The 15,640-nt window shown below is 42.1% G+C and overlaps 3 protein-coding genes across 4 annotated transcripts; all 3 read right to left on the reverse strand.

Moving 5' to 3' along the window:
• Positions 1-559: 559 nt before the first annotated feature.
• LOC142520649 (uncharacterized) lies at positions 560-3,643 on the reverse strand. Of its 2 annotated transcripts, none has more exons than XM_075623723.1 (7): positions 3,294-3,640; positions 2,980-3,172; positions 2,747-2,856; positions 1,887-1,965; positions 1,726-1,793; positions 1,407-1,473; positions 560-828 (listed from the first exon to the last, which is right to left on the reverse strand). In XM_075623723.1, exons 1-7 carry the CDS (start codon positions 3,543-3,545, stop codon positions 716-718), a joined length of 882 nt encoding a protein of 293 aa, XP_075479838.1. In that variant the 5' UTR covers positions 3,546-3,640; the 3' UTR covers positions 560-715. The 2 variants fall into 2 exon arrangements, with proteins under 2 accessions (XP_075479838.1, XP_075479839.1); XM_075623724.1 differs by having other exon boundaries at positions 732-1,113; positions 3,294-3,643.
• Positions 3,644-8,722: 5,079 nt separating this feature from the next.
• On the reverse strand, positions 8,723-12,512 carry LOC142521491 (late blight resistance protein R1-A-like). The gene is made up of 3 exons (XM_075624696.1): positions 11,328-12,512; positions 11,178-11,221; positions 8,723-11,002 (listed from the first exon to the last, which is right to left on the reverse strand). The coding sequence occupies exons 1-3, from the start codon at positions 12,398-12,400 to the stop codon at positions 10,974-10,976; spliced, it is 1,146 nt and encodes a 381-aa protein (XP_075480811.1). The 5' UTR covers positions 12,401-12,512; the 3' UTR covers positions 8,723-10,973.
• A 1,241-nt stretch (positions 12,513-13,753) lies between these two features.
• Positions 13,754-15,640, reverse strand: LOC142520773 (putative late blight resistance protein homolog R1B-16). The gene has a single exon (XM_075623896.1). The coding sequence runs from the start codon at positions 15,573-15,575 to the stop codon at positions 14,328-14,330; it is 1,248 nt and encodes a 415-aa protein (XP_075480011.1). The 5' UTR covers positions 15,576-15,640; the 3' UTR covers positions 13,754-14,327.

Consider the following 15,640-nt stretch of genomic DNA (forward strand, 5'->3'; position numbering starts at 1 on the left):
ACTTGAGAGAGTGTGTAAAGATTCAAAGATTATCAAATGGGATTGGATGCTATCACATTGTCTTTAAAATTTGAATACACACTTGCATTTTTGCGTCTAGGCATATAATTATCACAGGACGTAGTTCTTTGCCTGCAATTTTTTTTAACCTTGCCAACATGAATTACGTCCTAGTGGGAGACATAGTCGTTGAGAGGGTAACTCACATATATATATCTGCATCCGCTATAATGACAGTGTCAGTAGACGAATTCATAAAGAGGCAAACCTTAGGTATCCAGCAGAAAAACCATTATATTTATCACCTTAATGTGAAAATGGGATTTCGAGCAGAAATTGAGAAACGAGATTACATAGCCATCAGCCAAAAAATTTAAAGCGTGAGAAAAAATTAGCTTCCAAGAGGATATTCGAATCAAATTTCGTAAATAGATAAATTACCACAACAAATTTATCTCTGCTACTATGTGGGATAGGCCGGAAAGTCGGAATGTTCTATATTTGTTTCGGAGTAATCGAGAACAAAAACAGAGAGGGAGAAAATGTGGAGAAGCTGCCGTTGAAGGGACAAACTACAAACTTTTATAAGCTGTCACCAGTTTGTTTCCCAGTTAAATTACAAAACAGAAAAATTCAGTCCCTATATAATTGTGAAATTATAATTTCTAACAAACAACATGAGAGAAGCTCACAGCATACAAATTGAGAATCTGGTTCACAGCGGTGCCCTGGATGGAGTGCCTGGAACACGAGGATAATTTTTTGGAGTGGGACCATTTTTTCGGCATATAATGGCTGTTCTTTGTCCATATTTGCTATGTGATTCCACTGAAGAGAATAAAAAGTTTCTGTTAATAGTGTAAGCAGTTGACATTACAACAGACTTCACTAGAATGCTTTAACTTTTGACAGGCCAATGTTGCCGGAAGACAAGATTTAACAGTTGGCAACTTTTTAACTTTTAAGGATGATCAGTTGAATGTAAAGCATAATATCAGGCCGTATACTGTGGTTGCAATCATAATCAAGACCCTATAGCAAGTGCTTGAGACTCCTTTTGGTTGTTGTAGGATCGTGGGATAGATAAGAGAAGTTCGTAGTGGTCCAGACAACCTAAAGAGCGATGGAAAAAGGGGCTCATGCAATACTCAATGATAATACTTGGAAGACATATTCACACACATTACTGAGAAATCAAGATACTAGAGTGTCGCACAAGAGTGATGGATTACAATTAGTCTTTAAACATCATGACTGCAAGAATAAATAAAATGTTAAGAACAATTTTAAAAAAAATTAGGAGCAAAATATCAGGGTTCGAAAGCAGTACCATACAACTTCTTATAAATTATTTTTCAAGGCCACACCAAGAAAAAAATAGCCAAACTTGGTTCAATGAAACATACCAAAGCATGCTTGCAAGAGAGAAGCACCCATCAAATGAATAGCTCTTTCAGCTCTTGTAACTTCCTCCTAGAAACATTGTTTTGCAAAGGGATTATCAGCTATTACATACTAATGCTACATACATTTAAAAATATCCAAATATGATACATCTATGATCTACTCAACATAAACACACAGGAAGACAGTTAAAAAACACAAATATTCACGCAGATGCTGAAACTCAAAAGTAAAAACATAAAAGAAACAAATATTCAAGCTCGAGCATTTAATAGTACATAGCAGAAGTAGTTTAACAGACTCCCCTTTGTAGCAGAATACCTGAGGATCATGACCCTTTGCTGCGAGAAACAAACCACCAACACGGACCAGAGGTAGACAGTACTCAGCTGTGAGCCAAAGAAAATCAGACTCAGAAAAAGATATAACTTCCAATTCAAGCAGAAAAAATACTGTTATTTATTTATTTTATTTTTGTTTACCCAAAACTCTCATTTCTGCAACTGCTCTTGCAACTGCAATGTCGAAACTCTCTCTGAAGGCAGGATTCTGTCCCAAATTCTGCCCTACATAAAGGTTCACACTGCTCAGGCGATACATGAGGAAAAGTGAAATATCTAAAGCAGATCACATGTGAAAATATTCAATGTTAGTAATATCCGATAGGGAACCGGCAACAATGTCTCACATTAAGAACTAAGTAAGAAACCACGTCGTAAGAATATACAAATTCCATTATGAATGTTCAAGTAAAACAATGGAGAGGTTACACGGGACTTCTTGTATAGTGTCGAACCTCAATTGCTTCATTGAAGATTGCCTCACAATGCTAATCATAATGCAAAAATAAACACATCCCATTGTTTTCTGTAACAAACATCCAGTTGAACTCCTGTTACTAGCTTATCATGAATGAAAATTTTCTAAGAAATTCATAGCACGACATATACTAACTAGAGCTCGTTAATATCACCTACAATGCTTAAACCACAGGAGACTGACTGCTCCATAGAGTTGTTAATTTAATTAATTAGCAATAACAACGCCCATTGTTGGTTCTGTATTAATCCAACGTGGTTCCTCTTATCAAAGCAAAACATATTATGAAGGAAAATAATTGCAATATGACTATTCGATCCGAATTTGTTAACGAGTTCTAAGTGATTTGTCTCGTAAAATTGGAGAATGATATTCTTCAATATAGCTGAATGCTAGTAAAAAAGGCTTCACCTTTGACTTATCATGTCACATACAGCTGGTTTAGTGAAAAAAAAGTAAATAAAAACCGAAAGCAAAAACAGAGTAGGAATATGCAATATTATGTAAGATATGAAATCCACACCTCGGCCCGTTCCCGTATAACGTGCACATTTTGCAACCCTATGGAGCCAACCACATGCTCCAAGAAGACACAACGCTTGTTCATGGACTCTAATAGCGTCACCTTCCAACCTAAGAAACATATTTTTAAACAAAAGAAATGATTACAAATTCGGTCCAATTTTTACATATGGTGTAGTGTATATAAAATCATAATAAAATAATTCCCGTGTCAAGAAATTTTTTAGCATTAACCAGGACACGCAATGGCAAGAATTACTCCAGGTAGCCCTGCACCACTTCCAACATCAACCACACTCAAATTCTGGAAAGAACTCCCGCAACACGACATGTATGAACTGCAAATGGGCTCGACTAACGCCAAGGAATCCTCCACGTGTCTTTCCATTGCCTCATTTTCATCTTTCACGGCTGTGAGATTCATTTTCTGCACAAGGGATGAAACCAATAATTCAGCTCATGATTTAATCTTATATGGTTACAAAAATATTTGACAAGTATTGAAATCGTCTTCATTTGAAAATAATATCATTACAAATATGCATAACCTGGTTCCACTGAAGAAGGGAATCCATGTAGAGACCAATTTGAAGTCTCTGGTGGGAAGTCAAGGTCTGCAAATGGGGGTTGTCAAGGGCGTCGGAGGCAGAGACGGTGGGTGTAAAGATCTTTTTCCTGGTTGGAATGTGGATGGATTTGAAGACTGGTGTTTTTGAGTTCGAAAAATGTTTGATGAAAGTTCCCACAGAAACTAGAGAGTGAACAGATAAAAATCGGCAGTTCAGGGCGACAATCGTCATGGCGCCAGCCGCCAGGCAAATTTAAAATTATCCAGCAACGAGGTTTATATGGAATTTTCAAAGGTCATCACACATTTCATAAGAAAATTCGGGTGTAACAAAGTGTAATTTACAATTAGAGCTGCAGCTATTTCGATTTCCGACAATTTTAGTCATTTTCATTGAAACATAGATATATGTTAGTCTCTACGTCAACATCACACTGGTTCCACATCAACGGCAAGTCAGAAAAAAGACTAAAATCGCGAGAAAAAACAAAAATATCAGACTAAAACTTAAATTTGACAATATAAATATCACAGATAGACAAACAGGCAAAAAAAAAAAAACAATTTTCTGTCTACAAGTATAAAAATATTTGCAAAAAAAATAAAATAAAAATCAACAACTTATCGAAAGTTAAAAATTTTGAAAACTAAAATAATATTTTATAAGATCGGTTTCTTTGGACGGTTGAGATTGGATGTTGATACTCACGGGAAATTTAGGGTCCGATCCACGCAAGCGTCACTAATCCAGACACGGGCTTCAAAATTACCCTGGGCCTGAAATCACAAATAAGACCGTTAGGAGGGGGCCAGGAGGGTGTCACGGCGTAGCCCCTCCGACGCTCAAGTCAGAGACTGAGGATATATGGGGGGAGCAGCTAAGGGCGCTGCTGAAAACAATATAGTGAATTCAATAATCATACGCTCCAACCTGGTATTTATAGGAGAATACCTGGGCTTGTCATGGGCCATTCACCTGTGGGCCTTAATGATGGGCCGGGAATTTGGGCCGGATCTTGATGGGTTCATCCCTGGGTATCACCAGTCTCCCCCTCCCGAGTCGAACTGAATCGTAGGTTCAAAGTTCGATTTATTGCGTTGTTCTCGGTTTACAACATGTGAGTTGTGCATTTTCTTCCAGCCCTCCGCCAGTCTCCAAAAAGTTGGAAATAAATCAAATGTCAATCCTAGCACCGCTTCATCATCACCTCGCCGCCTGCACGCCAGGCCCAACAGCGTGCGTCCCCGCCCTTGCGCGCCTCGCCCCCTCGCGCGCTCGCCCGGCGCCCTCGCCCCGCGCGGCCGCACCGCTCCCGCGCGCCACGCCCTCATCGAGCTCGTCCGGCGCCCTGCCGAAGCACTCGCTCCCTCGCGCACCACGCTCGCCTGCTCGCCCGGGCATCGGCTCGCCCGCGTGCCACAGGCTCGCCCTCAAGCCCTCTGCCAGCCTGCTCGCCAGCGCCACGCCATGCCACACCACGCCAGCTCGCCCGCACCCCGCAGCTCGCCCGCCACTCCAGCTCGCCCGAGCACCAGCTCGCCCCTAGCCCCTCGCCTGCCGCTCTCGCCCTCGCCCGCCGAGCGTCTGCTCGCCGCGCGCCCGAGCGCCACACGCCAGCTCGCCCGCGCCCCGCAGCTCGCCCGCCACTCTGGCTCGCCCGAGCGCCTGCTCGCCCCCGCCACGCCACGCCAGCTCGCCCTCACCACGCCAGCTCGCCGAGAGCCTGCCCGCCCGCCACTCGCTTGCCCTCGCGCCACAGGCTCGCCCTCAAGCCCTCGGCCACGCCTTCGCCTCGTCCAATACGTTGAGAAATTTGATATATTCCCTTGCGAATTCGATCCCCGTAAACTCTGCTCCCCGTAAACATCTTTTGTTAACGACTAACCAAATAAATTTTTCTCTTCCCAAACTCTGCTCCTCTGTTAGGCGATGCCTTAGCAGGAAAATAAAAACTCAACATCTCCACCCTCTAACTCCTCTGCTAGGTGACACCTTACCAGGAAAAATAAATTTAATTCTCCTCATCCACTCTTCTCCTCTGCTAGGCGATGCCTTAGCAGGAAAATAAAATCAACACCCTCACCCTCTAACTCCTCTGCTAAGCCGGGCCTTAGCAGGAAAAATCAAACTCTCACCTCATCATCTCATAACTCCTCTGCTAAACCGGGCCTTAGAAGGAAAATAAAATTCAACACCTCTACCATCTAACTCCTCTGCTAGGCGATGCCTTAGCAGGAAAATAAAATCAACATCTCCACCATCTAACTCCTCTGCTAAGCCGGGCCTTAGCAGGAAAAATCAAACTCTCACCTCATCATCTCATAACTCCTCTGCTAAGCCGGGCCTTAGCAGGAAAATAAAATCAACACCTCCACCCTCTAACTCCTCTGCTAAGCCGGGCCTTAGCAGGAAAATAAAATCAACACCTCCACCCTCTAACTCCTCTGCTAAGCCGGGCCTTAGCAGGAAAATAAAAATTCTTCTCTTCCACTCTGCTCCTCTCATCGCCGACTCTGCTCCTCTGCTAGGCGATGCCTTAGGAGGAAAATAAATATTCTCCACCTCACCCTCTACTCCTCTGCTAGGCGATGCCTTAGCAGGAAAAATTTAACTTTTCTCCCCCCCACTCTTCTCCTCTACTAGGCGCAGCCTAAGTAGGTAAAATAAAATTCATATAATCCTCATAATACAAGAACAACCACGAACTTAATATAAGAACTTGACTTTATTAAATATCAACTGATAACGTAAGACAAATTCAGGAACGAAATACATCAAAAATGAAGTAAAGATATTCTCTAAGGTGGTAAGCGTTCCCATGCCTCTTTAGAGCCTTACCCAGCGCATTCTCCAACTTTCCTCTCAGCTCCTCTTGTACCTCCACAGGACAAAGTTACCCATGTAGAAGTTTCTCCGAATGACTCTACAACTGCAAGACTGAGCTCAAGCTTCCATGCGAATGCTCGTGACTTCTCGTTTCTTCTTCCGTCATGATTCTTTCATAACAACGACGTGCGACTTTTTGGTCCCCGCACAGGACTCCAACTCCTTTTCCCACATGAAACTTAAGCTTCTGATGATAACTGGAAGCTACTGCTCTAAAATCCTTCAGGGCTGGTCGTCCTAGAATTCCATTATACGCTGACGGGGTATCTACTACAGTGAAGGCTATCATCTTTGTTACCCGCCGAGAATCAGTCCCCAAGGATAGGGGAAGAACAATCTGACCCAAAGGCAAGATGACGTGTTCTGCAAACCCATACAGCGGGGTGGATACCGGCTCAAACTCAAATCCTCCCATTTTCATTTGATCCAACGTGCTCTTGAACAAGACGTTCACGGAGCTTCCATTATCAATAAATATTCTCGCCACATCATAATTGGCAATGGTGGTCGTTACCACCAAGGCATCGTTATGTGGAGTCACAACGCCTCGGAGGTCTTCCGGCCCAAAGCTGATGACGGGGTCTTGTGGTAAGTCTGCAACCCTAGATATGTCAAAGTTCTCCAACCTTCTCCCATGTGCCTTCCGAGCTCGCCCAGAGTCTCCATCAGTAGCACCCCCCGAGATCATATGAATCATTCCTCTCGTAGGGTGGTTATCCTCATTCATTCCCCTCCTCGGTTCCACGAGCTCCTGAGGGACATCTTGACATCCACCTTTCCCTCTCTGCTCACCCATCCTCTGATTTATCCATGGAGGGCCTTGACCACGCCTAGGGGGCGAGCGAGACCTTTGTCGACTCCTTAATGAGGATCTTTCTCGTCTATCCCGTGAAGACAATCTAGCACTGTACCCAACCCTTCGCGACTTCTCCCACCTCCCCGCGGGCTCCCTCACCTCCATCACCCCGTTCCGACTCCTATCTAGGGGAACATGGGATGAGAATTGTCTTCTACTACTAGTTATGTCTTCCTCTCTTTCCCCCGCACCCCCCTTCCTTACTCCTCTCTCCGCTCCCTCAACTCTACTTCCTCCGGGCCGGCTCTCCATCCTTCTGTACCAGTTGGACATCTTCCAAGTTTACATATTTCTCAGCTCGAGCCAACAGATCATCATAGCTCAACGGAGGCTTCTTGACCAGCGACTTGAAAAACTCCCCTCCCCTCAGTCCTTGTGTGAAGGCACTTATCATGATGTCAGGGGTAGCCGCTGGTATTTCCAGCGCTGCACTGTTGAAACGCTGGACAAATTCTCGCAAAGTTTCATTCTCTTTCTGTTTCATCACGAACAGGCTCAAATAATTTTTCTGGTGCCTCTTGCTGCTGGCAAATCTGTGCAAGAAAGCTGTAGCAAAATCGTCAAAAGACTGTATGGAGTTGGGCTGCAGGGTATTAAACCATTGCTGGGCTGACCTCACCAACGTGCCCAGGAACACCCTGCACCTGACTCCATCTGAATATTGATGTAACAGGGCCGCATTCTCAAATCTCCCCAAGTGTTCCTCGGGGTCAGTATATCCATCGTACTCTCCCACATTCGACTGTCGAAAATTCGGAGGAAGCCCTTCCTCCAATATGGCTAGTGAAAAAGGGCTTCCTCTCTTGGGTACCGGCGCCCTACTCCCTATCTGCTCCCTCAACCTCCATATCTCCTTCCACATCTCCCCCATCTCACTAATCTCTCCACTTTGTATGGGTTGCGTCTCCTCCACCCTACTCTGGTGGACTTCAACATTTCCCTCATGCTCCTGACGAGGGGTCTGTTCCCCAGCACCCATGGACTCTTGGTTCCTCCTCATGACCTCATCTACTGTACGGGCGATGAATTGGCCCAACTGTTCCAGGGTCAAGTTTCCCACGTTCTCATTAAGACGGGTTTGCTCAACCCTCGTCTCGTGACGGGGCTGCTCAGCTTTTGTCTCTTGACGAGGTTGTTCCTGTCTCGTCTCCAGACGCGGTTGTTCCTGCCTTGCCTCAGCATGAGACTGTTCAGGTCCCCTCTGAGGACGCGACGATGCTGAGGTAGCTCTTCTACTCCCTCTCTTCCCTACCATCTCTACGTCTCAACTCAAATGTTCCCACAGACGGCGCCAAGTGATACTCACAGGAAATTTAGGGTCCGATCCACGCAAGCGTCACTAATCCAGACACGGGCTTCAAAATTACCCTGGGCCTGAAATCACAAATAAGACCGTTAGGAGGGGACCAGGAGGGTGTCCCGGCGTAGCCCCTCCGACGCTCAAGTCAGAGACTGAGGATATATGGGGGGAGCAGCTAAGGGCGCTGCTGAAAACAATATAGTGAATTCAATAATCATACGCTCCAACCTGGTATTTATAGGAGAATACCTGGGCTTGTCATGGGCCATTCACCTGTGGGCCTTAATGATGGGCCGGGAATTTGGGCCAGATCTTGATGGGTTCATCCCTGGGTATCAGATGTGATGAAAAATTGTGAGATCGTTTAAAATGTATGAATGAGCTTTCTTAGAGAGATTCTTTCCTAGCTTTCTCTGTGAGTAAATGAGCTAATATCATCAGTTATTGCAAACATATACATACAAAATCCCTGTCCAAATCCTCTAATATAAACTAGGGAAAATTGCGTCTCTGATTCTTCTTTCGAGAGAGGTTGCTTCTTCATTGCCTTCATGGGTTGCGTATTCTTCCAAGAAGAATTCAAGTTTCTATTCGATATGTTTGTTTCATACAAGGTATGGAATATTGAAAACACAAATGAAGTTATATTTCCAGCAGTGGATTGCCACATCTTTTGTGTCATCTCCAACTTTGAAAGTAATCCACCAATTACCACGATTGAGAGGAGAAGTCCCCCACAATTATGTGCAACTGTCTTTCCGGTTTCTTGTAATTTGAGAGGGCAAGGTTCATCACCAAAAACTTTAGCACGTAGTAGCTCCCAACTTTGATCATTATTATTTAGTAAAGAAACGTCAGAAATCGGACTGGTCAACATGATTCGGCTTCCAGTTTCTTCATCTGGAAACATCATTAACAAGTCATCACAGTCACTAGTATCCCAAATATCATCCGTCGCGATGAGGTATCTTCGACCCTTCAAGTTTTGGTACATGGAAATTGAGCCATTAGGACCTGATGTGTACCTGATATCATCTATCTTGGAAACGTTCCATTAGGACCTACCATTCCTACAATTGAGATGACCTCGAGTGCAGATGATTGTCCTGTAAGTTTATCCTTAATTTTCAACAAGTAATCGTCAAATCCCACCATTAAGTTCTTTGTAGAACTTGATGAATACTTGATGAATCCTTATGAAAAGCATCCGGAGGTTGCCAAAATCTCCAGTCCTCTTCCATGATCACCAACCCCATTTGCTCCTTGATCTCTGTCACCTGTCCAATTATGGAGTCAACCTGCTTCATTATTTGGCTCAATTTCCATTTGCCATATTATTTCAGTTGAATTACACAGATTTTTTAAATGGAATTACATGCGTCATAAGCTGCATCTCTGATTCTTCTTTCTAGAGAGGTTACTTTTTCATTGACTTTATGGGATGCATGATCTTCCAAAAACCGCTGCAAGAATTCAAGTTTCTCAGGAAGGATTCAATATGTTTCTTCTCACGAGGTCGGACAAATATATAAGGGTGAATGAGGATTTGCTGAAGAGTTAGCTTTATAGTGATTATAGCAGCCATGGAAAAAAAATCTACAACATTAAATTCTGCAGCCAAATGCTGCACTTCAAGAAGAATCTGCTGGAACTTATTCATTCCGTCCCCATTCTTCCAAAGGCCGTGCAACAGACAACATTATTCGACAGCGAAAATGTCAACAAACTCAAATCTACAGGAGGACTCCCATGTTCAGATACACGAAAATCATGAGAGCCACCTCTTTGCCCCGTGTTTTACCAAAAGATTGGACCTTTTTCGCCGTAAAAAGTTCCAAAACCGCTAATTGGTTTAGAGCACGATTAAGCACGTTGACTTTTTTGACCTTATCATATATTAGGCTGACATTTTATTTCAAATACGCTTGGGGAGATAATTTTTTTTAAAAATGTTTGATCAGGTCTATTTCCTCAATTTATCTGTGAGTTCATGCTAGCAAGTACAGAGTAGAAAACAAATCAAGGACACATCAAACTTGTCATTGATATCATGTGGGATAGACCTGAAAGTGAGGATGTTCCGTTTCGGAGTACTCGAGCAAAAGAACATGATAAAGATGGAGAAGCTTCCGGTTGAAGGACAAGCAAGCTACAAACTTTTAAAAGCCGCATATCGGTTTGTTTTCCAGTTTAACAAAACAGCAAAATTCGGTGTCTCTGTGTCTGTATAATCGTGCATGATGACGACCAACAAATAAGAAAAAAAAAGTTTGCATATTATGAGAAGCGGCCATAAGTTTAGAAGCTAAATGGTTTCATTGAAGATTGCCTCATGACGCTAATCATCACGCAATCCCCTGGTTTTGTATGACATACATCAAGTTGCGGCGCTCATATTATTAACCTATAATAAATGCAAATTTTTTAGGACACTCATAGCATGACATACAGAACTTGATGAACATGACTTGGAACACTTGAAACCTCAAGAGACTGACTATGCCACAAAGATGTTAGTTGGATTTGCAAGTGATATCAACTCCAGCTGTTGTTCCGAATTAATTCAGCATGGTGTTTCTTGTAGCCAGTTCTGCCATTTCATTATCTCAGAGACTTTTCATGCGATCGGCCTGTCGTCATCCTCATCTGTGATTAAAATAGGTAAACATCATCAGTTTTCTTACAATAGTCCAATCTGCAAGTATATGTCATATCTGATGTATTGCGCTTCTGAACCAATTTCCAGCATATTCATGATGTATTCTATTGTGTGAGGATAAATAGTATACAAAATGCAATTGAAATGATTCAATGTTAATACCTGTCTGTGATGATTCAGAATCATCTGCTGCGTCTTTCATGATCCTATGAGCAGCAAGATAATAGAATAAATTCATCGAACCCGGAAACGATATTATTTCATGTAGGACACACTGAAAGTTATAAATTAGTCGCTACAATAGGGTCATACCTGAAATCTTCAAAAAACATACGTTTAGAATGCCTCTCTGCAGAATACACATTAATAACTTGAAAATCATCATTTCCATAGCTCAGTTGTATCTCACGTATTTCGTTTGCTGAATCCCAGACAGAATCATCGCACTCATCCAACCCAATTGTGGTAAGTGTCATGCTTTCTCCCAACCCAGATGGTATATCGACTAAACAGTAGCACCATCGAATGATGAGGCGCTGGAGGCTTGGAAAGTGGTCAGACTCGGCTCTCCAATGCTCTAACTCCAACCCTTCAAGTACCAAAACTTTTAGTTGACAGAACTCGTCTTCATTTGGTTCCCACTCTGTCCCTACGCAAGCGTTATCCTTCAGTTTGAGAACTTCAAGATTGGGTAACGAGCCTATAATTGCCAGTTCTTGCCATGGAATTCTAACCCCACCTAAAGTTAAAGCTTTAAGCGATGCTGGAAAATGAACCGTAAACATCGACTTTACTGAGCAACTTGGGTCTGGAACTACACGTATCTTCAATGCTTTGAGTTGATGCAGGTTGCCAAGATTCTCAAGTTGGTAGTACGACCATTCTTTTTCCATCAAACAGCGACAATCATAGGAAATGTCAATATTCTTGATGTTTGGAATTCTCTGCAACATTTCCTCTGTAAACTTAAAATTCCATAACCCTGAAAGGGTCTGGAGGTCTTCGAGAACTACACATTTTCTGTAAATGTCGAATTTGGCAGCGGTAGGATCAAGAAAATTAGCTCCGTAACACCTTACATACCTTAAATGTGACATGATCCAGATTTCTACAGGCAAGTAATTTTCACCACATAGATTGATATCTGGAACCATAATTAAAGTTTGGAGATTCCATAACTTTGTTATTGATGCATGTATATCCCCATTACAAGCCAAAGCGATGTAACGTAGATTCAAAAGCTCCACAACTTGACATGGAAATTGAGAAAATACTACTTCAGTAGCATGTAGTACCTTGAGAAGTTTGAATCTTAAGAACAAATCCGGGGAAGTTGGCCATTGTCCTAAAGAAACAAGCGAGCGAACATATGAAGTCGATAACATGGAGTCAATATTAAACCGACATTGCTTGAACTCTTTATGAATGCTTACACGACGCTCACTAGATGGAGTTGTCGAAAATAGATATTCCGGACTTGTCACGCCCCGAGACCGGGGTTAGTTGACACCGGCGTTGTTTTACAACCACACAATTGAAAACAACAAGCCTCGTAGTACAGTATAAACCAAAAACCAGTTTATTACTCATAATCAATCAAAAGATTGTCTTTACAACGTAGATTCTTAAAATGATAAAAATAATATGCGGAAGCTTTTACAATTTACTAAGCCAAAACTAAAATAAACTTCTTGAATCATCTTATTATCAGCCCCAAAACTGGTCTTGCTCATCCTCCTCGATTTTCTTTTCTGATTTATCTGGGGAGAGTAAAGTAAGAGGTGAGTGATATGGTCGTCACTCAGCAAGTGGGGGCCGTTCGAGCACAATATAACAACATGCATAATTTCGAAAATCACATGACTTGCACTTACATAACATCATTCATATCACATGCATAACATTTACCAGCACTGAGATTCATCCCCTTTCTATGGTTTACTGATATCAGTCCCTAATTTTTACTCCTCTAAGGGGGCGAGGCCGTATAGCGCTTATGTCCCCTACCGCATAAGGGTACGTCATAGTTGGGATTCCCACCCATATAAAGTCGACTCCTCACAGTGCTTAAAAACGAATGACAACAACACAAGAAGGAGTAGGAAAAGAACATGTACTCGACCGTATTTTCAAAAACACACGAAACTAAATATGCATAAACGAAAGTTTAATCTTTAAAATAAGCCCACTTACCTTAGACTGGAAAAAAACGTGAAGAACTCTGAAACTATAGAAGAATCATGCAACCAACCCCTCGAAGACGCAGCAGCACATCTACGGGAAAATCAGCCGTCTTTGAAAAATTCACTGCGCCTTATTTCACCGTTGGATCGGACTCAAAATTTTACAGTACGTTCACAAGTACGTTAAATATATTATGAACGGTAGGAGATCGGGTTTGGAAGTCGTTTAGGCCTGTTCATACAGAAAAACCGTATGTATGCTGAATTCCCGCCTAAAATCTGAGCAGTTTTCTTTCAAATGCTATAAACGAAAAACTAACCGTTGGATTTTGCTGAAATTTGGATATGTTATTCAAAACATATGGAAGCACATTCTGAACGGTGAGATCGGATTCCGAGCACCCGAGCGAGAGAAACGAATTTCTGAACTTTGAAAGAATTTTGTTGACTCGTGCAGAATTTTTGGGAGAAAATTTCGAAAATTCTTGGGAGCACTTGTGAGAGCAATTTCGAAAATTTCTTGCTAGAATGAGGGGTGAAAATTTCAAAGGCTTAGGGGGTATTTATAGGTGCTGAGTAAGAATCCTACCATAAACCGATTGATTTTACTTCCAAAATTTGGAGATGCTCCTTCCACAAATATTGATATGCTTCCTTGCTAAGAAAAGCTGTCTTGTATGTAATATTTCCTTCCAATTTGATTGATATCCAGCCTTATTTCGAAATTAATACATGATTTGTACTGAATTTTGAATTTCATGTATTTATTGGCTTGGAATTTTCAATACCATGTATTATTTAATATTTTCGAATTTTATTATAACTCGAAAATAAATTCTCATACATGTCTATATTTAATTAATTGCATGCCCAAAAATTTAGGTTCTCACAGGACTTCCTATTATTTGAAGGAACTTCTCATGTTTAGCTTCTTCTATGCAGAAGTCGAGTAAGAGGTCATGGATCCTGAAAGCTTTGATCTTGCCTTCAGAGTTCTTCCGAGACTTTAAAATTAGGCTTCTATCAAGAAGGTCATCCACACACCTCTCTGCCAACTCTTCTAAGCTTCGACCATGAGCTTGTCCCAGAAAACCCTCAGCAACCCACATCCTGGTGAGTTTGGAAACACTCAACTCTTGATTTTGGGAAAAATTCCTATATAAAGGAAGCATGCCTTCAAATATTGAGGCAAGTAGTTGTAGCTTAACCGTAGTATAGCCGAACATCGATCGTCACTTGAAAACACAAATGTAGTTACATTTTCAGCAACAGATTGCCACACCTCTTGTGTCATCTCTAACTTTGAGAGTAATCCACCAATGACAACAATTGAGAGGGGAAGTCCCCCACAATTTTGTGCAATTGTCTTTCCGATTTCTTGTAAATTTAGAGGGCAAGTATCATCACCGAAAACTTTACCACATAGCAGCTCCCAACTATGATCATTATTTAGTAAGCCAATTTGATGAAGAGTCCCAGAAGGACTGGCATACGCAGCCACATCGGAAATCCGAGTGGTCAACACGATCCGGCTTCCAGTTTCGTCATCTGGAAACATCATTTTCAAGTCGTCCCAGGCACGAGTATCCCAAATATCATCTATCACGATGAGGTACCTTCGACCCTTCAAGTTTTGGTAAACATCAAGTCCTAATTGATCACCCTTAGGCGATTTATTCATCGAGTCTAGTATACTTAACATGATATCTCTTATACTATATGATTGAGATATAGTGACCCAAGCACGAATATTAAACTGATGTAAAACATATGGATCATTATAAGCATGCATTGCCAATGTACTCTTACCGATACCTCCCATCCCTACAATCGAGATGACCTCGAGTGCAGATGATTGCCCTGTTAGTTGATCCTTAATCTGCATCAAGTACTCATCAAATCCCACCATTAAGTTCTTTTTAGAACTTGATGAATCCTTACGTAAAGCATTCGGAGGTTCTTTGCAGGTGTTTATGATCTTCTCTTCCTTAAAGGAACAACGTCTTCTTCCTTTGATCTCCAACCCGGCCATTTGTTCCTCAATCTGTGTCACCTCTCCAACTATGGACTCCACTTGCTTCATCACAGGCTCAATTTCCATTTGCCAAATCATTTCCTCCGAGTTACACAGATGGTCCAAATGGAGATCCATGGAATCTTCTGCTTCATAAGCTGCATCTCTAATTCTTCTTCCCAGAAAAGTTCCATTTTCGTTGCTTGCATAGGATGGACGTTCTTCCAAGAACCGCTGCAAGAACTCAAGTCTTTCATGGAAGGATTCAATATGTTCCTTCTCACGATGTCTGACAAATATGTAAGGGTGAAGGAGGATGTGCTGAAGAGTCAGCTTAAGCGAGATCATAGCAGCATAAGCCATCTTCAGTTCATACGAACGGAAGCCGGCAATAAAAGCATTAAGTTTGCTATAAACTAATAATTTGT

Source organism: Primulina tabacum, chromosome 12 (assembly GCF_025594145.1).
Source record: "Primulina tabacum isolate GXHZ01 chromosome 12, ASM2559414v2, whole genome shotgun sequence".
NCBI classification, from domain to species: domain Eukaryota; kingdom Viridiplantae; phylum Streptophyta; class Magnoliopsida; order Lamiales; family Gesneriaceae; genus Primulina; species Primulina tabacum.